Source organism: Eubalaena glacialis, chromosome 4, assembly GCF_028564815.1.
Source record: "Eubalaena glacialis isolate mEubGla1 chromosome 4, mEubGla1.1.hap2.+ XY, whole genome shotgun sequence".
NCBI lineage: Eukaryota > Metazoa > Chordata > Mammalia > Artiodactyla > Balaenidae > Eubalaena > Eubalaena glacialis.
Window position 1 is genome coordinate 124,007,366 of NC_083719.1, and position 20,705 is coordinate 124,028,070.

General features: G+C 43.3%; 1 protein-coding gene across 3 annotated transcripts in view; it reads right to left on the reverse strand.

Moving 5' to 3' along the window:
- The window catches only part of PPP2R2B (protein phosphatase 2 regulatory subunit Bbeta), a 685,183-nt gene that overhangs the window by 38,757 nt on the left and 625,721 nt on the right, over positions 1 to 20,705 (reverse strand). For all 3 annotated transcript variants that reach the window (XM_061189802.1, XM_061189801.1, XM_061189800.1), the window contains one exon: positions 10,427 to 10,591. In XM_061189802.1, coding sequence (XP_061045785.1) covers positions 10,427 to 10,591 — 165 coding nt within the window. The remainder of the gene's footprint in view (positions 1 to 10,426; positions 10,592 to 20,705) is intronic.

A 20,705-nucleotide genomic window follows, 5' to 3' on the forward strand; every position in this document is an offset into this window, starting at 1 on the left:
AACTTCTCTCCTAAGCGACTTCACCTTGTCCCATGGCTTTAAAGACCACGAGATGCTCATGATTCCTAAATTTCTATCTCCAGGCCAGACCTCTCCCCTGACTTCCAGACTCAGGTATCCATTTGTTACCAGGCTTCTCTAACTGCACGTATCATAGGCATCTCAATCCGGACACATCCAAAAGAGATGTGTGTTTGGTCTTTCCACACCAAACCTGTTCCTTCCTGAGTCTTTTCATTAGTATGTGTTACCACTATACCCTCGGCAGCTCAAAACCAAAACCTAAGTTTTCTCAGAATCCTCCCTTTCTGTCACCTCTCCACTTTCAGCCTCTCAGCAAGTCCTCTTAGCCTTACCGCCTCAGTAGATTCTGTGTCTGTCCACTTATCACGCCATCACTACCCACCCCAGCCCCGGTCAGAGCCACTATCATTTCCTCCCAGACCATGGCAAGGGCCTCCTAACTGGTCCCAGAGCTTCTTGGCCTGCCAACCCTTTTAACAAATTAAGACCATAAACAGAGTATTCACTTGCCTGCTTAGAACTGTCTACTAGCTTCCATCACACTTAAAATGAAATCCAGGCTCTCTGCCCTGGTCTGCAAGGCTCTCCATGATCTGGCCCCAGCCTGCCTTTTTGGCGTCACCCTCCACCCTGTTTCCCATCTCACGGATCTCCATCCATTGGTCTTTTTTCTCTTTGAACACACACGGTTGTCCCTATGTCAAGGTCTTCCTACTTTGATATTATCTCTCTGTTTGTCTCCTTTTGACAATTCGGGTCTCAGTTCAAAGGCTTTCCCTCACCACCCTGGCTACTCGTTAACCCTTTTAATTTTTTTATAGCTTTTATCAGTGTCAGAAATTATCTCACTCATTTGTGTACTAGTATATACTTTCTTTCCTCCCTTCACGCTAGAATGTAAGCTTCCTGAAGGCAGGAATGAGTGGATGTTGAATAAATCTTAGTTGAGCAAGTGATTTCTGGAGTCCTCGTTAAGAGACACAAGTCTGGATCAAACCCCAGGTGTCACTTGTTCTTTGGTGGCCGTAGAGTATCATTCCTCCTCTTAGCTAGTTTCCTCATCTGTGAAATGTGACAAATACTAGGATGCCCCCCATAGGGTTGTCAGGACCTTGGCTTACTTTCTGGATATAGTAAATGTCACAGAAGTTCCCTGTGATTATGGCTGCTGACATGACTACATCACAACTATGGCTGCTTCTCCCCCGTTCCTGCTCTTAGACACGCGTGGAAGGGAAGTAAGAGAGCATCATCTTCACAACCATAACAAACATGGAGCTCTTATCATGGGCCAGGAACTGTTCTAAGGTTTCATGGTGTCTTCTCATTTAATCCTCCCATGCCCCCTAATAAGGGAAGTGCTGCTACTAGTCATATCTTATAGGTGAGCAAATTCAGACACAGAGAGGTTAAGTAACCCGGTTAAGATCACCCAGTTAGGCCACAGACAGAGACTGATAGTGGACACCATGGTGATTTTCCTTCCCTATCTTGGCCCTTCTCTGAAGTCACTCACTACTGTCAGTTTAGTTTGACAGAAGGGAAGAAACAAAGCAGACATATTCTGGGCTGTGCTTACAGGGAATGCTATAGACTGAATGACTGTGTCCCCTGAAATTCGTATGCTGAAACCTAATCCCCAGTGTGATGGTATTTGGAGAAGGGGTTTTGGGGAGGTGATTAGGTCATGAGAGTGGAGCTCTCATGAATGGGATTAGTGACCTTACGAAAAAGAGACTCCAAGGCTCCCTCACATCCTTCTGCCATGCAAGGACACAGCGAGGGAAGATGGCCATCTATGGACCAAGAAGCTGGTCTTCACCACACACTGGATCTGCAGGTGTCTTATCTTGGACTTCACAGCTTCCAGAAATAAGTGTTTGTTGTTTAAGCCATCCAGTCTGTGGTATTTGATTATAGCAGCCCGAATAGACTAAGACAGGAAATATCATCCTGGGCTCCCCACCTCCTTGCCCGCCCCAGTACCTAAGACAGGTGCTGTCAATGGTGTGTGTAGAGGGAATCTCCTCTTTGTACCCTTGGAGTACCCAGCGGGCTCTCCTGTTATCCACCAAGCTTCTCCCAATTATAGAAGTAAAACTACAACCTTGGGGAGAATCTGGAAAATAGGAAAGCTGCCCAAATTTCGCTGCCCTGACATCATCCCTTTCACGAAGACCCCCAGTCTTTGTCTACACGTATTCTTCTTCACACTGCTGAATTCAGGGTGGGCTTGTAATCTTGCGTGCTGCTTTAACATTTATCATAAGCATTTCCCCACCTGCTCCATCTCTAACTGTGTTCACAGGTAGTTGGCAGGTTACCTCTCTATGGACCTTCACAGAAACCTCTTTCTCAATTCCCACTCCCATTTGAGGGTTCCAACTGCTACTTTCCTTTTTCTTAAAATTTTTTTTAAAAATTTTTATTTATTTATTTTAATTGGAGTATAATTGATTTACAAGATTGTGTTAGTTTCAGGTGTATAGCAAAGTGATTCAGTTATATAAATATGTATATACATATACATATATATATATTTTCAGATTCTTTTCCATTATAGGTTGTTATAAGATATCGAATACGGTTCCCTGTGTTATACAGTAGGTCCTTGTTGTTTATCTACTTCATATATAGTGGTATGTATCTGGTAATCCCATACTCCTAACCTGCTGCTTTTCTTTCATGTTGTAAGAACAAACTCTACTTATTCAAGACCCCCTCCCCTTATGAGTGGTTTCTGAATAGGAAACAGGCTTCTTAGCACCTCATCGCCTCTAAAATCAGTTTAAGTCCTCTTTGTTCAGAGAGCAAGTATGTTTCGGCACCATGGGAAAGTATCCAGACATCGTCACCATAAAACACATGGATGCCACGAGGGAGGTGTAGAGGCTCCACATACAGGTTTTTATTGACCCTGTCCTCTGTCAGCTGGAGCTGTCAGCTCCAGGAACTGTGCTCTGGATGACTTTCAGGTCTTCTATTAGGGGCTGAATTGCGTACCCCCTCCCCAAATTCTTATGTTGAAGTCCTAATCCTCAGTACCTCAGAATGTAACCATATTTGGAGGTAGGGTCTTTAAAGAGGTAATTAAATTAAAAAATGAGGTCACGAGGGTGGAGCCTAATCCAATATGATGAGTGTCTTTATAAGAAGGGCAGTTTTGGACACAGACAGGTGCAGAGAGAAGATGATGTGAAGACACAGGGAGAAGATGGTCACCAGCAAGCGAAGGAGAGAGGCCTGGAAGAGATCCTTTCTTCACGGCCTTCAGATGAAACCAACCCTGTTGATACCTTGGTCTAGGACCTCTAGCCTCCAGAACAGGGAGACAGTAAGATGTTGTTTTTTTAAGCCACTCAGTTCATGGTAGTTTGTTATAGCAACTCTAGTAAATGAAAACACCTTCTTTCATCTGTCCTTTCCCACCTGCCTGCTTTTCTACCGCAGTTGTTCAGTGAAGCCCCATTTGCAGCTGGGTTGGTAATGCAGGGGTTGGTAAAATAAAGTCCCTGCCCTTATGGAGATTACATTCTAGTCAGGGAGACAGAGGAAGAAAAACAAATATCTATAGCTGAGTACTAAGAAATACATAAAGAAATAAAATAGGGTGATGCAGTAGAAATAGGGTGCAGATGGGGGGGAAAAGAGAAGTCCTCTTTGAGGAGGTGATATTTTCCCAGAGACCTAAAAAATGAGAGCAGTCTAAACAAGGGAGGGCCTGGTGGGAGAGCATTCCAGGTAGGGGAAGAGCCTGTGCAAAGGGCCTGAGGCACAAAGGGCTGGGTGTGTTGAAGGCACAGGAAGCAGACCAGTGTGGCCAGACTACAGGGACCAGATTCCTGTGGGTCTTGGAAAGGAGTTTAGATTTAATTTCTCTCTCATTCCCTTGGCTGTCATTCATCACACCTGGCCAGTTTCTTCACTCAACTCCCAGTACTCACGCATTAAAAGGGAACAGCAAGATTCAGGCCAGCCACTGCTGCTGCCATCAACACCCTATTGTTTCAGCCATTAGAATCTCAAACTGCAGATACAACCCTTGTCATTACCGCCAGAAGCGATAGAAAAAAAACTGAGAGATGAGGAAGAGAATCATCCTTTCCAACCCCTGCTGAGTATGCAGAGCGAGGGACGTATGGAAATTAATATATGCAGCTCTGATAACACAGAACTCCTCGGCATTTTGATTAAACATTGATGGTTATTAAATACCCTCCTTCTCAGAGCTCATCTCCGAAAGCCAATGTTGCTTTTCATTTTGAACTCTGATGAACTGTCTCCATTCCGTTCGCACACCCGGGCTGAACCGTGGTCGACGGAAGGCTGGTGTTGGAGGAGGATGGGGAAAATCAATAAGAAATGTCAGGTGCGGGGTCAGATTGAACTTGTTTTCCCAGCTGGCGGGAGCTCGGGCCGCTGCCGCTGCAGCAGCCAAACAAAGGGAGACGCACACTGACGAAGGTCGGCACTTTGGACGAGTCAGGAAAATGAATTTCGTGCGCTTCTTAATTAGATTAGGAGGCTGGCGGCTGGCAATTCAGAGCACTGCTGGTGTCAGGATGGGGCGTGGGGAGGCAGGGCTGCAGCAGGGGTCTGCAGGTGGCCAGCTAGCTCCCAGCCTCCCTAGGGACTGTCCCCTGGGCTCGACTTCTCAAGGGCTGTGTGGGACCAAGGCTGCAGGGAGAAGCAGCCCCCAGGGGGTTCCTGGGTGTGTGGGCTCGATGACCCTTCCCAATATTTTCCCCAGGGAACGTCTCAGTCTTTAGGTGGCAGCTCAGTGGTCACTGCCTTGCGGTATAAGGTCCTTGTCACACCCCCTCACGACACCACAAGACTCTTTTTCACACCACTTATTACAGTCACAATGTCATTATCTATCTGCGATTCTCTGATGAATGCGTCTTTCCTCCTTAGACAGTGTGATAGTTCATCTTATGCATCAACTTGACTGGACCACGGGGTGCCCAGATATTTCGTCAGACATTATCCTGGGGGTTTAGGAGGGTATTTTTGAATGAATTTAACATTTAAATTAATAGACTGAGTAAAGCAGATTGTCCTCCCTAATGTGGGTGGGCCTTATCCAATCAGTTGAAGGCCCGAATAGAACAAAAGGCTGACCCTCCTCCCAACAAGAGGGAATTCTCCTGCGTGACTCCTTCGAGCTGGGACATCAATTTTTTCCTGCCTCCGCACTTGAACTGGACCATCAGCTCTTCCTGGGTCAAGAGTCTGCTGGCCTTTGGACTAAAACTACCTCATCGGCTCTCCTGCAGCTCCACTGAAGGTCCTGGGACTTGTCAGCCTCCATGATTGCACGACCATAATTGTTATGAATACTTATAACAAATCTTTCACATTTATATATACATACACACGTGTATATGTGTGTGTGTGTATATATATATGCATATGTGTATATATATGATATATATATATCTCCTATTGGTTCTGTTCCTCTGACTCTCTAGACTCTCACTAGTATAGACCTTGAGCTCTAAGAGGGAAGAAAGCAGATCTGGTTTTGCTCACCATTGTGTCCCCAGAGTCTGGTACAGTACCTGACATATAGTGTGTGCTCAACAAGTACTAATTAAATAAATGACTAATGGGGCTTGTGGACATGGAATAAAGGTTGGAGGTTCAGGCCTCTTAGAGCTGCAGGTCTGGAACCTTGGGGTACTCAGAAGGTGTAACTGTGGTAACTGCTGCTGCCGTTCACTGTCTCCTGTGTGCCTGGCAGAGGGTTAGGCTCTTATGCACTTGAGGACAGTTACTCCTTGGGAACAGCCAGCCCTATGAGATGGTCTTTATTATATTACTTCTATGTTCAAAGGAGGAACTTGGGATTCAGAGGGATTCAAAACTTGATTGGGGGTCACACAGCTGCTGAGCGACAGAGCTGAGTTCTGATTCCAAAGCTTCTTCTCTAAACAATTCTAGTTCCGGAAATGCCTAAGGCCTTATCCTTTTGCCATCTTGAGTTCAGAGTTCACCAAGCCTCCCAGCCAGCTTCCTCCTCACTATCCAGCCCTCCTGTGGGTCTGTCTGACCCCAGAGCCCAGGCTGGTGTCTGCCACATTGGGCTGTGAACACACCAGGCTTCTCGTGCCATCTCTGGCATCCACTTTGGGTTGGTGGCCCTTCAAGCCCGGTCAGACAGCCTATGTCACCTCCCACACAGCATGTCCCAGACTGGTCCTCAACCGTTCACTCTCCTTCAGTATGGCTTCTTATTAGTCCGCAATTCACATGCCATTTATGTCAACTCTCAGGCATAAATTTATTTATTGAATCAATATTTACTGAGCACCTGTTTGTGTGTCAGTCCTTTGTGATACAATGTGAGCAAAATAAATTCAGTTCTTGTCCTCAGAGAATTTATAGTCTAGAGGGGAAGGATATTGAACAAGTAATATCCACGTGTGATGAACACCAATCTCTAATATTGCTTTGCATCCCCACAGTTATTTTGAAAGAAAAATGTTTCTTTTTCCCTTTCCTTTCTTTCAATTTCCATAGCTACCATCTTTTTTTTTTTTTTAATTTTTATTGGAGTAGAGTTGATTTACAATGTTGTGTTAGTTTCAGGTGTTCAGCAAAGTGAGTCTGTTATACATATACATATATCCACTCTTTTTAAGATTCTTTTCCCACATAGGCCATTACAGAGTACTGAGTAGAGTTCCCTGTGCTACCATTCTTACCTAGGTTATGAATTTCCATTGTATTGAGACTAAAGCAAAACCTTCTAATTCTCCTATGTTTCTTCCCACCACCACTGTGTTAATCTTCCGTAAAACATAAATTCTATAGCTCTGTTCTCCAGCCAAATGATCTCCAATTGCTCTCCACATACTAGGAGCTGTGCTTCTCAAACTGGGGCACATGTATGCATCCTTGGAGGTCAGGAAGGAGGACGATATGGGGGTGCACCAGGTGGTATAGGAAGCCGTAGATAAATGCTGCATCTTTTGGAAATGTCAATTTTGCTTGAAGTTTGGGGATGGGTAGAAATGTAATATTTAATTTAAGTGGAAAGTAGTCATTTTATGGGAATAAAATACAAAATCCATGTGAAATTTTAAGATGACAAAATAAGACTTCAAAGAAAATCCACTGTGGTCAGCACCTCCCCTGGAGCCTCAGGCCTCTGGCAGGCATGTGCAGTTTTGCCTTTGCTGAGAGGCCGGGCCACCCAGAGCACATCAGAGAGGCTGGATTACCTTTTGGTGCCCTTCCTGCACAGCAGCCAGGCTCACAGCCTGGGTCTGGGAGTGCTGTACTTGGTGGAAAAGTTTAAGAAGGACTGGCTACCATAGGAGCCAGACTCTGAGTATAAAAAGCAGGTACTCAGTGAATGAATGAATGAATGGATGAAGGCATAACTTCTGACTCTGACCTTCAATGACTGACTTGATATAAACCATCATCCCTATTTGACCTCTTTTCCTCCATATTCCCCTTTTACCCAAGCCCAACACTTCTTGCTAAGGCTCTTTAAAGGTTTCATGTCATTTCCTAACTTCAGGCTTTTGCCCATTCTTGTGTATACAACCCCAAACACCCTTCTCTCTATTTCCTACCTAACCAAATCCTACTTGTGCTTCAACACTACCACTCAGCCTCTGCCTCCCCTGTGGGGTCTACCTCCAATGTCCCTCCCTCCCCCCTTCCCCAAATATCCCAACTCCTAATCGTCTCTACCACTCATTTGGGTGTCCTGGGTACATCTTGCCTCACCAGCCAAACTTGAAATTCCTTGAGTGTTAGGAGATGTCTTACTCTTTCCACTGTACCCCTCAGAGTGCTTAATCGTAATGGATACATCATAGATACAAGAAGATCATGCTGAAGGAGTGCCAATGAATTTTAGTCTGGATCTGTGATTCTCAGCTGGGAGCAATTTTCACCCCAGCATACATCACAATGTCTGGAGACATTTTTGGTTGTCATAACTGGCCTTTGCTGCCTGCATCCAGTGTGTAGAGGCTGGGGATGCTGCTAAACATCCTACAATGCATAGGACAGCTGCCTCCCCCAAAGAAAGGATCGTGTGCCCCCAATTCAATAGTGCATCGTTAAGAAACGCTTGCGTACGTTATAGAATCTTCCTAACCTCTTTTCTTGACTCTTTGTTCTCCCAGACAGAACCCAACCTCCATCCTTCTGCCTTCAGTCTAAGCAACTTCTCCAAAAAATAATTCCAATCAGTCCCCTGGTTACTCTAGTGGCTGTTCTGACTGACTTTGAGAGAAAATTCAAGTCCATTATCATGGCCATTACGACCAGTCTCCTGCCTTCCTCCTGAACTTCAACTCTTCCCTCTCCAAGTCATTCCCTATATGCCAGCCATATCAGTCACCCTGCAGTTCCGAAAGTGTTATGATCGTTCATGCCTCAGCACCTTTGCACATGCTGATACTTCTGCCTTGAACATTTCCCCCTTTTGGCTTATAAGTAAGTACTGCTCAAAGATCAATACCAGCACAGACACCAGCAAACATCGATATAGCGTCTATCACGGGCCAGGTACTGTTTCAGGTGCTAGGGAAACAGCAGTGAACAAAACAAAGTAAGTCCACACCCTCAAGGAGCCAATAGTATAGATCAGTACTCTTCAAGAGAACCTTCTGCAATGAAGGAAATCTTAAATCAGCACTGTCCAATATGGTAGCTACTAGCTACACAATGGCGATTGAGTACTGGAAATGTGGATCATCTGAATTGAAATCTTCTGGAAGCATAAAACACACTTAGTATGAAACATCTCATTAACAATTCTTAATAGTTAGCTAATCTCCATGACACACCCACGAGGTGGATGTTGTTATCTTACCCATTTTACGTATGAGAAAACTGAGGCTCAGAAAGGTAAAGGAAAGTTGGACAAAGTCAGACGGCTAATAAGGGGTGAAGCCTGCCTTTGACCTGGGTCTGTATGACTCTGGAATCCACACAGTCTACATCCCACTACACTAGACGTACCAGCTCCCCTGTGCAATACTCCGCACAGCGAATGAGCAAACAGAAATGATCAAAGTGACCCAGATAGCCACACCTCTCCTAGCCATACACCTACACAGAGAGTCATCACATTGCTCAGGTCCCATAGGAATTAAAATCGAAAGCTGAGGCTGTGGGAGAGAAAGGTGTTCACTCCCGGCTGTCCAGGCTGTAGTGGCAGAGTGGCATCCAGCAGCAGGTGCTGGCCAAACAGCTCTCATGGCTCCTGAACATCTTGGCAGCTGCACGGTATTTAGTCTGACACTGGACATGGGTGACCACTGCCCTCTAGGCACCTTTACTCTGGGGAGTTTTGTTTTCTAGAAAACCTCCCTGCTAGCTCCAGGCCCATTCTGGCTACCGCAGCTGACTCTTGCTTCACCCGCTTACATCGGTCTTAGCCTTTGGCCCCCAAGCGCTCAGCCCCCACTAGTTTGGAGCTGCTTTGCTCAGTCAACGCCCTGAAAACTCCAGTGTGATCCCAGGGCCTGTGAGCCTGGTGGACTTTATCCCATCCCTTCTCTCTGAAGCTCTTCCCTGGTGCCCACTAGAACCACTGGGCCTTCTAGGGTGCTGGTTCCCAAAGCCTCACTCTCTCCAAGAAGCCACTAACCCTTTCCCCCAGCTGCTATTTTTTTTTAAAGTTGAGGTATAATTGACATATAACATTATATTAGTTTTAGGTGAACAGCATAATGATTTGATACATGTATATATTGCAAAATAATCACCACAATGAGTTTAGTTAACATCCATCACCATGCATAGTTGCAGTTTTTTTTTTTTATGATGAGAACTTTTAAGACCTCTTCTCTTAAGAACTTCCAAATACACAATACAGTGCTAACTTGTCAGTGTCCCCAGCTGCTATTCTTGATTCCTGTATATTCGCAGCCTCCCACACTGTCCAGCAAGTCCAGTTAACTCTACTGCCAAGGTCTGTCCAGAACCCGTCCGTCCACTCCTCTCCATTTCCACACCCTGCCCTTGTCCAGGTCACCTGCATCTCCTGCCTGGATATCGCAACCATCCCCTAACTCGTCCCCCCACTTCTACTCTGCAGGTTCATTCTCCCCAGAGCAGCAAGAGGAATCTTAAAACATAATTCAGATCATGTCACAAGGTTACGTGACAGGGCTCACGTCTTGTTCATCTCTGTATTCCACAGCCGGAAGCCAATGTTTGTGGGATTGGACGTGAGGTTTCCTATTTATCAAAATACCAAACGTGGAACTGACTCCCGGGTCAGGCCAACACGTGTAGTTTCTTTACTCCCAGTGTGTCTGAGGTGGGAAAGGAGATCAAACCCCTCCAGGCCCTCCCCCTTCTCCTCCCACATGTCAGGGGCCAGTGGCCCATCCCTGCCACGAGCCCTGGGCTGCTGGCTACTCACATTTGGTGTGCCTGTCACACAGGGCCGACGCCCGCATGTCACACAGCCGGATTGTCCCTTTGCTGCTGCTGTACACGAAGGTGTTGCAGTGATGGGGGTGGAACTCGGCCGCTGTGATCACCTCTGTGAGCTCCTCCATGTTGGCCGGCTTGATGTCGACGATATCTGGCACAGACGAGTCAAGGAGGGGACCAGGAGAAGGGGGAGCCTTGGGGTAACTGTAGCATCACCGCCTTATTTTACTGTACCATGTTAGCAATGAGTACACACGGCGGATCCTCATCATGACTCTGTGAGCAAATGGGCAGGTATTAGTGGTCCCGGGCAGATGAGGCCCAGGGTTACTCAGTGGCCATACATAGCACTAGAACTCAGGTCTCCCTGGCTCCTTATCAGGATTTCATCCCTCATAACGTGTAGATGCCCCATCACATCAAAGTTACCTGCTCATGCAATCATGCTAAAACGTATCAAGCTGCAAAGGCTTTCATTTCTCATTTTACAACAGTGGTTAAGAAACCAGCCCCATTCCAACTAAATAATCCAATATATTCCAACTAAATAATCCAATATATTTCCAACTAAATAATCCAATATATTTGAATCTTTATCTAAACTCCTGGGCTGATACATGATATCTAGGACAGACTGCAAATCCTCTTCCATGAAATCCCTTAGATGTTTTTAAATAATATGGTTTTAAATAATATGTTGATAATAATAATAATAGCAGCTACCATTTATTGAGCACTGACTATAGGTCAGTCACTGTGCAAAGCATATCATGTACTTTATTTCATTTAATCCTTATAACAGCTCTATAATCAGCACTTTCTTACCCCCATTATTTCAAGGGGGGAAACGGAGGCTCAGCGTATGTAAGTAACTTGCCCCAAGTCACATGGCTGAAGAGTGGCAGTACTAGAATTTTATCCCAGGTGCAAGATTTGTACTCTTTAGTAATTACGCAAAATTTCTCTTATTGAGGATATACAGGACCTCAAGTCTCTGTAAGCTGTGATTCGCTTTAGAGCTTATGTGGGAGTTTAAGCATTAAAAAGAAGCCATCCAATTGTACGGCATGACAGTTTTAGCCTCCAATGGAATATACCGTTAGTTTTATCATCGGGTTTTTTCCTCCTCAGTATTTTCCTTTCTGAGCAAGAATTATTATACCTCTATTTTTAAAGACCACAACCTTGTGTATTGAAATGAAACATTTGGCCTTTCATCTATGATGGTGACCCAGTGGCAACAAACATCTTCGGTGGGAGTGAGTTTGGGCTGATCCCTTCCCACTTCTACTGAGAGCTCGGGGGACCTGGGTGCAGGTACGGTGGTACCTCGCTAGGGCTGAGGTGCTGTCCAAGGACCCAGCAACTTCCTGCAAAGGAACAGGCCTTGTGATGTGGATGCTGTGAACCAAAATGATTCTCACTTTTGAGTCACATTTGTGATTTCGCCCCACCTGTATATCACTAGGTAGCATTTTTTAACTTAACATTTTTTCTCCACATCAACTTAAATCGACTCACTTTTTTCTTTACTTAGCCTTGCCTAAGCTGTAATCCAATATTCATAAAATCATGGGTTTAATGAGCTAGTTACATTTTAAATAATATACCGTACCTAAGATAAATGCTTTTAACCATTAAAATGAACATATTTATGTCTGTGCCAGGAGCTTATATATCACATTTTGGAAAACACTGCATTGAATCAACAAGCAGTAACTTGATACAGATGATGCTATTAGACTGGGTTGGATAAAAGTCTCCTATGCTTTTCGTGTAGTTGGTAGCATAATCTCCTCCTTAGAGTTTAGATGAGGTACAAGTAATTGTACTGATATTTTAAGTCACATTAGCACTAACAAAGTAGTCATCTATTATCAAACATCACCCATGCTCCGGCATGTCATCTGGTGCAATAATGGCTTTATATTTGGTTGTGTCTCTTTCCCTTTCAATTACCTCTTATAAATCCTGTTGGGTTTTTTTCCTAAAATTAGCTTGAGACAACTAACATTTCATTTTACTACAATTTCCCTCACGAATCCAGATGCAAGTATTTCTTGGGTCTCCAGAGCATGTGGGTTCCCTTGATTCACTACCTTTTCACTAAAGGTAGTGAAAACACTACCTTTCAACTCAACTGCTACCAGAGTTATAAATATTACTGCAGTTAGCATCACTTTCTGGGGAGCAGGAGCCAGTGCCCCCCAGAAGGAGGCCCCAAGCTGCAGCTCTGATGTCCTCCCCAGTCCCCTGACCCATGCCCTGGGCTTTGTGGCCACTATACAGGGTGGGGTTAAGCAGAGGGTAGTGTTCAGCTGTTATCAGATTTTATCCCCCTCCAGAAAGAGCCTCCATACCCTACTGTGCCAGTGAGCATGTTTGTCTTTTCCCAAAATAGGGCAAGAAAATCTGGTGTCAGCTTTCTCAACCTCTACCAGTATAGCTCTAAAAACAAGCTTAACTGGAAGGGATCTTGGCTGTGTGGTAGGGGGAGGTGCCACATCTACAGTTATTTTTTTCTCACCTAAAAATAAAGCCCAAAAGTTAGAATGTGTGAAAATGAAGGGCTTAAACATACATATGAAACCAGGAACAACCTCCACCATCAAGAACTGCATCAGAACTGAGTCTGCTTAGGGCTGCTGCCTCTGGACCCTTCCTCCTTCCTTCCCTCCCCATCCATCCTGGACCTCTAAGCCTGCCCACCATCCCTCATCCCCAAGCATCTCCCATTTGACTAGAGGGCTTGTCTGGGTCTGACTCTATGGGGTTCAGGGGAGAAACCATGACTCCAATCCTCTTTTTTGTAACTGTGATGATAAGGAAAACAAGGAAGATAATAACAAGCAGTAGTTAATGTTTATCACGTGCCATGCATTGTCTCATTTGACCTTCATCTCACCCTTATGATGTTAATATTATTAATAGGCCTATTTTCCAGCAGAGGAAATAGTGACTGATGTTAAGTTACTCAAGGTTATATGACCATAGTGGGTGGAGCTGGGATTTGAACCCAAGTTTGTCCGACTCTAGAGCCTGGGTTCTTGACCACACTCCACTCTCCTCCCCTGATGAATGGCCCTCACAGAGCCAGCCTTTCCAAGTGATGTAATTCTGGCTCTCTTGAAACTCCCCTGGCTAATCCAACAGGGATTCCGCTTTGAACCTGTGCTCTCTCAATTCACCGACCACTCTGGGGGCTACATTTTTCAGAACCAGAATTTGGACACAGCATCAGACCTAGGATTTTTGTGTTCTCTGATGTGATGATTTTTTTTTTTTTTTTGGAACCGTAAGTTGAGACAGAAACGTGAGAAGGGATTTCTTGAATTGTTAACTGCGGAGGATTTTCTGAGTTCTAAAAACATTTGGGAGAAGGAGTCTAGTTTCCAAAAATTCAATGGCTTATGGGGATGACAAGAGAGCATATTTCACATCTGCATCACCTAGAAACCCAGCCTTTTCCCTTACACTGTTCTAAAGGGAGATACACGCCTCCAGCATACGTGGTTGTACCCTTCATGTTGGGAGGGAAGGAGAAAGGAGAGGAGCAGTGCGGGGCTCCCTGTATTATCCTGGAAATGGAATGATGCATGTTGACAGTCAATCTTCTCTCTCCTATCTTTTAGAGCTCTCTATCCAAATTATTTCCCTGTTGTCCCAAAGAACTAAACGGCAAAAGCAAAACAGAGCACTGGATTCACGGCTAATATACAAGGCAGACAGCCAACAGATTGCTATTAAATTAACCCTGGGGCTTGACAGATCTGTTCATCCTGACCCCAACCGCTTATGGCATTCCTTATTAATGCGGAGCCCAGGCAAATTACCTCTGCTAACAAAAGGGGTTAATCTGCCTCTCTGCTGGGACTCTGGAAGCAGTGCTGAAGACGGGAGGGGGCACAGCCAGTTTGGCAGCTGAGCTCCATGCTTGGAAGGCCGAATGCGGGAAGGTGAGGGCACTGCTGTGCCAGGCAATGGCCTAAGGCATCATTTAAAATAATAATTGAAGACACTGGGAGGTCACCCCTTAAGGGATGAGCTTCAAACAAATAAGAAGCCAGAGCCATAAATTACATCAGCAGTGGGGTGAGGGAATGAAGGGGATTATGGCAGGATGCTAAAGGGTAGCATAGGGACCATTCAAAAGTCATTTCCTTAAACGCAAATTTGGAAAAGCTTTTTATAAAAAAATGTCTATTGTGATATTATAAAAGAAAAAAATTGACAACAGCCTAAATATACAGAAATAGGGAAACGATTCAGTAAATTCTGATCGATCTCATTTAATTGTTTATGCAATGAAATGCCAAGTCTGTTAAAAAACTTGTATGAAAAATTCTATCTATAGTGTGATCATAATGTCATTTAAAACTTACACTCTGAAACTGATGACCTAAAAGGCAAAAGTACCAAATGTTAGTGATAATTCCAATGGGGTGGGTCTATGAATTTTTTTTCTTTTCAATTATGAGTTTTCATTTCCACATTTTCTTTTAATGAAGTTGTAGTATTTTAAGATGGAAAAAGACAAGATATTTTCTATGCTTATTATATGCATGTATAATTTTAGGTGAGGTAAGTTAGATACAAAATATATACAGTCTAATCATAGCCATGTAAAAAGAATGAGAGAGAGAGAGAGAACTGAATGGAAGGAAACATAGTTATATCTTACAGGGGGATTAGATTCTAAGGCTGGCATTAAGTTATCCTTCAGTAACCCTAGCTTGGGTCCATTCATTCATTTGTTCCTTCATGTATTTCATAAACATTCACAAAGAATCTGCCAGGGTTTTTCTAGGTACAGGGGATATAGCAGTGACCAAAGCAGACCAAAAATCCCCCTGATCTGTGGAGCCTATATTCTAGTAGGGGACATGGTCACTAAACACGATAAATAAATAGAATATATAGTATATTAGGTAGTAATAACTGCTAAACAGACAAAGCAGGGAAGTGAGAAAGAAAGTGCATATGTGTGAGTGGGTGGGCTGTGTATGTGCACACGTGTGTGTGTGTGTGTGTGTGGCCCTAGACTGAACAGGAGGAAGCTTCCTGGATAAATCAAGAAATAAAAAAATTTTCCCTTTTCTTTTATTTCCTTATTAACTTATTTTTCTGAGCCCTTATTGTTGAGTTAGCTAGCATTAAGTTAAAATTGCGATGTAAATTCGTTGTATATACACAAAATTAGGTGGTGAGATTATAGGTCATTTTATAGTCTCTATAATGAATACATATTATTAAACCAAGAAAACAAACAGTTAAAAAAAAGTAGTTTCCTTGGCTTAGAACCATCTCTGAGAGAGTTGAGAGACCAGGAACCTCACCTCTGGGTAAAACTGAAGATAATACTGTGATAAACAGTGTAACAAAATGGGGTCAAAAAACTGGGATTCAGTTTTGATTCCAACTCTCTTTTGCTCGGAGAACATGGGAAAGTCATTTTATCTCTCTGGGTTTCAGTTTCTTTGCCTTTGGATGGGTATCATTCTGTTAACTCTATCAGTCTCTGAGAAATTTTGATGATCAAATAAGATAATGGAGAAAAAGCTATTTATTAAAGGGCTTTACAGTGGACTGAATAATCCCAACTTTCAAAGAAAACATGTATTTTTCCAAAGATAGATTTTATATGCGTTAGGTTTGTGGGCTTTTGAAGGTGTCCTCATCTGCTTCTGTCTTTATCACTGCTAATTTTGCTGATACTGACAAGGTTTTTTTTTTCCCCCTTTCTTTTTATCTAAGCCAACCAATGACAGCAGAGTCCAGCAGGAGGCCTGTCTGCAGGCCGAGCTGGAGAGTGGACTCTAAATTTACCTGGGTAAGATACCCATGTGCAAAAGCAGTTGAAGCTTTTCAGATAGCACTTAAAGTCTGCCAAGGTGGAGAATAGCCTTATCATGGCCTTGAAAACTGAGCATATTAGAGTTGGATTCTGTTTTAGGGGACATGAGTTTCTTTGAAGTCTTTATTTCCTTTCCAAAGTCTCAATTTAATCTTTGGATATAAAGTAGTAATTACAAAGCATCCAGATCTTGTCAGCTGAATGGACATGTTGCTTGATGATAACACACTGGAAATCTCCAAAGAGGACTCCAAGGGATATTCCTCTCTTAAGAGCTTAAAAAAAGCCAGTGTGCAAATATTCATAAAGGATTTTGCCAATCGCTAGACTCAATATGAGAGGATTGACAAAGAGACACATGGTGCCCTATTAGGTACTGCTTTTATGTATGTGTTGAGCTCAAAAGACACTGGGATAAGACGTCCTTTATGACAGGGTTGGGAGGCGTGGTATGTGAAAGTCCCATAACCACAGCCTCTTTCCTATTCATGTGACACAAAGCTTGACATTTCTCCGTTAGAAAATACTCAATATTTCCTTCAAAGGCCAACCCAAGTGTTACTTTCTGTATGAAGTGTTCTAGCCCTTCTTTCATGATTCTTTCTACCTGTGTATCCACAGCACCTTGAAGGCACCTCTATGAATACACTTAACATGTATTATTATTATTTGAGTAATTTAAGATAGTGTGATAGAGTACATCTTACTGCAGTATAGAGTGAGACAGATCTAGATTTTAATCCCCAATCCTGTGACCAGTTACCTAATCTCAAATGCCTTTGAACTTGTTAATTTATCAACAAAGAGAGGAAGAAAACTACAGGAGATGATGTAATATACCAGCTACTTAACAGAGGCTCCCCAAAACTGTTAGTCTCATCTTCCTTAGTATGGTTACATGTCTGTCTCCCTCTGTCCACATACTCACTTTGGTAGCTTTGTGATATGTTAACTTGGTTAGGCTAAACATTTCTAAAATGTTTCTGGTTGTGGTAGGTTAACAAGGTTTATTCTCTCAGGTGAGTTGAAGGACAAAAGAGAGAAAGCAGCCACTTTGCACATATGCACAAGTTTTCCCAGTTATTCAGTCAAACAGTAATCTAGGTGTTGCTGTGAGGGATTCTGCAGACATGGTTAAAGGTCCTAACCAGTTGCTTTAATTTAATCATAAGGGAGATTATCCTGGGTGGGCCTGAATTGATCAGTTGGAAGGCATTTAAACAAAAGCTTAGGTCTTCCTTGAGGAAGAGACTCCAAATGGATGCTGAGACTAGTTTCTCTCCCTTCTCTCTAAATCTTCCTTCTTGATGGCCATTTGTGGATGTAGCCTCTGATGCCTATGCCTGTGGTGTTCTAGCTTGCTTATGATTTTTTCGTGCCTGACTGCTGGCCTTACAGACTTTGGATTTGCTTGGCCAGTCACACAATTACAAGGCTAATTCATGGTAATATGTCAATCTGTCTCTCTCTCTCTTTCTCTCTCTCACTCTCTCTCCACACACACACACACACACACACACACACCCTCTCCCCTACTGGTTTTGCTTCTCTGGTTGAACTCACCCTCCCTCCAGATTACATGGACCATGATATCAGGGATGGAGTTTTATTCATCTTGGCATCTCCAGTGCACATAGTAAGTGCTCAATAAATGTTTATGGGTTCTTATTAGTTATCTACGGGGAACTCTACTCAGTACTCTGTAATGACCTATATGGGAATCTAAAAAAGAGTGGATATATGTATATGTATAACTGATTCACTTTGTTGTACAGCAGAAGCTAACACAACATTGTAAATCAACTGTACTCCAATAAAAATTAATTTAAAAAATTAAATAAAAAAATGTTTCTGGGTTTTACTTTACTTCATTCTTGTGACTTAGCAGCCTTCTTTAGGCAAGGTTTTTTTTTTTTAAGATGCAGAAAACTCACAGTAGGTCAATAGGCCAAGATGCCAGGCCTGTATAGTGTGGCTCATTTAGCCTGTGGTTTTCTTAGGAGAGAATGGGATCCAAGCAACAAGGCAAGAAGAACAGGGGGCTGGGGATATGCCTCAAATAATAAAAGCTACTATTTATAGAGCCTTCTCTTTGTGCAGGCACTTGGCTAAATACTTTACAAGACAACCTCATTTAAACCCCACAACAACCTCCTAAGATAGGTGGTATTATTATCCCCATTAACTGATGAGGAAATTGAGGGCCAGAGAAATGTTAAGCAACTTGACAAAGTCCCACAGATTTTAGGAGATGGAGCTGGGTTCAAATCCAGTGAATCTGACTCCAGAGTCTGCCTTCCCAACTACTTAGTGATACCGCCCCAAGGACGTTCAAGAAGTCCGAAAGAAGTCTGCAGAGTTGCATTCTTGCCCTTTCCCCTGATAACATGAGGCTCAAAGGGCTTGCTCTGTAGGAGGAGAAATCCCCAGGCCCCAAAAGTGCTAGGTCTGGTGTCAGATACAGAGGGTCAGCAGCCACACAAGCAAGGCAACAGGCCTGAGACAACCCACCAAAGGCTGCATTTAATATGGCAAGGAGGGGGCCGCTCTGGCACACACAGGCCAATGTGCTGGACGTGTCATTGGAAGGAATGTTCTCCTATTACACTAAATGCCAGGCTAAGATTGATACGTACAGTTGTGGATGAAAGCCACAGCAGCAACAAGGGAGAGAAATTTGTATGAGCCCCACAGCGTCCCTCAAAGCTTGCCCGGCAGAATCCTACTGGATTAAAAGAAAGACTGCTGTCCATGGTACTACCGAGTGACAGAGCTAGAAGCCAAGAGTTGTGGTTATGGTCTCCTGATAGGGAATCAAATCCAAAAGGGCCTCAGCTCAGTTGACAAGTGAAGCTGATGCAGAGGGCTGATAAAGACCAAGTCAGAGATCAAGTACCCCTGGAACCCAGTTGTTTTCTCCCAGAGGAATCCTCTGTCTCATGCCTAGAGACTGGATTTATGCAAGGTGTGTCTTGTGCTCATCTTTCTAGCTTGCTCACACCACGCTTTACTTCACTCTCGGGCCTTCTTGAGTTCCTCCAACATACCATGCTCCCTCCTGCCACAGGACCTTTGTACATGGTGGACTGATGTTTTCACACTTCTTTGCCAAGTTAGCTCATACTCTTCCTCTTACAAATCTCAACTTAACAATCAGTCCTCAGGAAAGCCTTCTTTTATTCCCTAGTCTACATCAGGTTTTTACAAATGCATTCACAAAACCATATTCCCTTTCTTCACAGGACTTATTTCAGTTTGTAATAATACACTCATTAGTGTGATTATTTGGTGAATGTCATTCTGAAAGCAGAAAATTTGTTTCTTTTCACTCTTCTATCCCCATGGCTTATCGTAGCGCCTGGCACAAACTAGGTGCTCAGTATATAGTTATTGAGGACTGTATATTTACTTTTTACTCGACGTGGATTTATTTAATAGGTCCCATATTGGACTAGGTAGGAGCCCAGGTCAACTCATTCTTAGTTCTGAGAACAGAGTTCAAAGGATCCTAGGTATACCATAGTTTTCATAATTAAGAAACATCCTTTTCTAGCAATTTTCTTTTATTGAAAAGTTAGGGCTGCCTCTTGCCCTAGAAAATCACTAATCTAGAAATGATTTATTATTGTCCTGATGTAGTTAACCCATTAAGGCCAAAGTTTGGCCACTTTAAGCCAGAACCTGTTACACAAAACAGGGACAGACTGGCTACAGATGGAAGGAAGAGGATTCAAGACCAGGTGCCATAAGGCTAGGAATGCCTCCCTCTGATACGGTGCTAAATACAAGGGCTGGACCTCAGAGACCCTGCGGATATCTGGTAACTAGGGTATAATGAGTAAAATCTTGCAAAGAACATCAAACTGCAGAACCAAAGGAGGTGTCTAGAATTGAGAAGATGACCCAGATAATGAATTCAGCAGAACAGAATCTACCTTTCTAACACTCAACTTTTCTAGTTTCCTTTTGTGGTGGTCACTGTTGACTGATCATTTACTTAGCAAGGTACTGCCCTAAGCATATATGTATGTGTATATATATGTATATACATATGCACATATATACACATATATATATATGTGTATGTGTGTGTGTGTGTGTATAAACACCTTTTAAAAAAATTCTAACAATCCTCTTTTTCAGAGCTCCTCTCTACTGATCATGAAGTAGAGGCTTGGCTAAGTTAAAAGACATGTTAAAGCTTACACAGCCAGCAAGTAGTAGAGCTGGGTGAGAATTTTAAGCTTGTTGGACTCCAAAGAATCTGTTCTCAACCATAATGCCAATGTCACACCAAATGCTAGTCACTAGAAGTTATGACTTCTTAAAAAACCATATTGCAAGGCCACTTGCCTTAATATTTACTGATACTTTTCTTTATATATATGCACTTTGTAATTTAAATGGATTT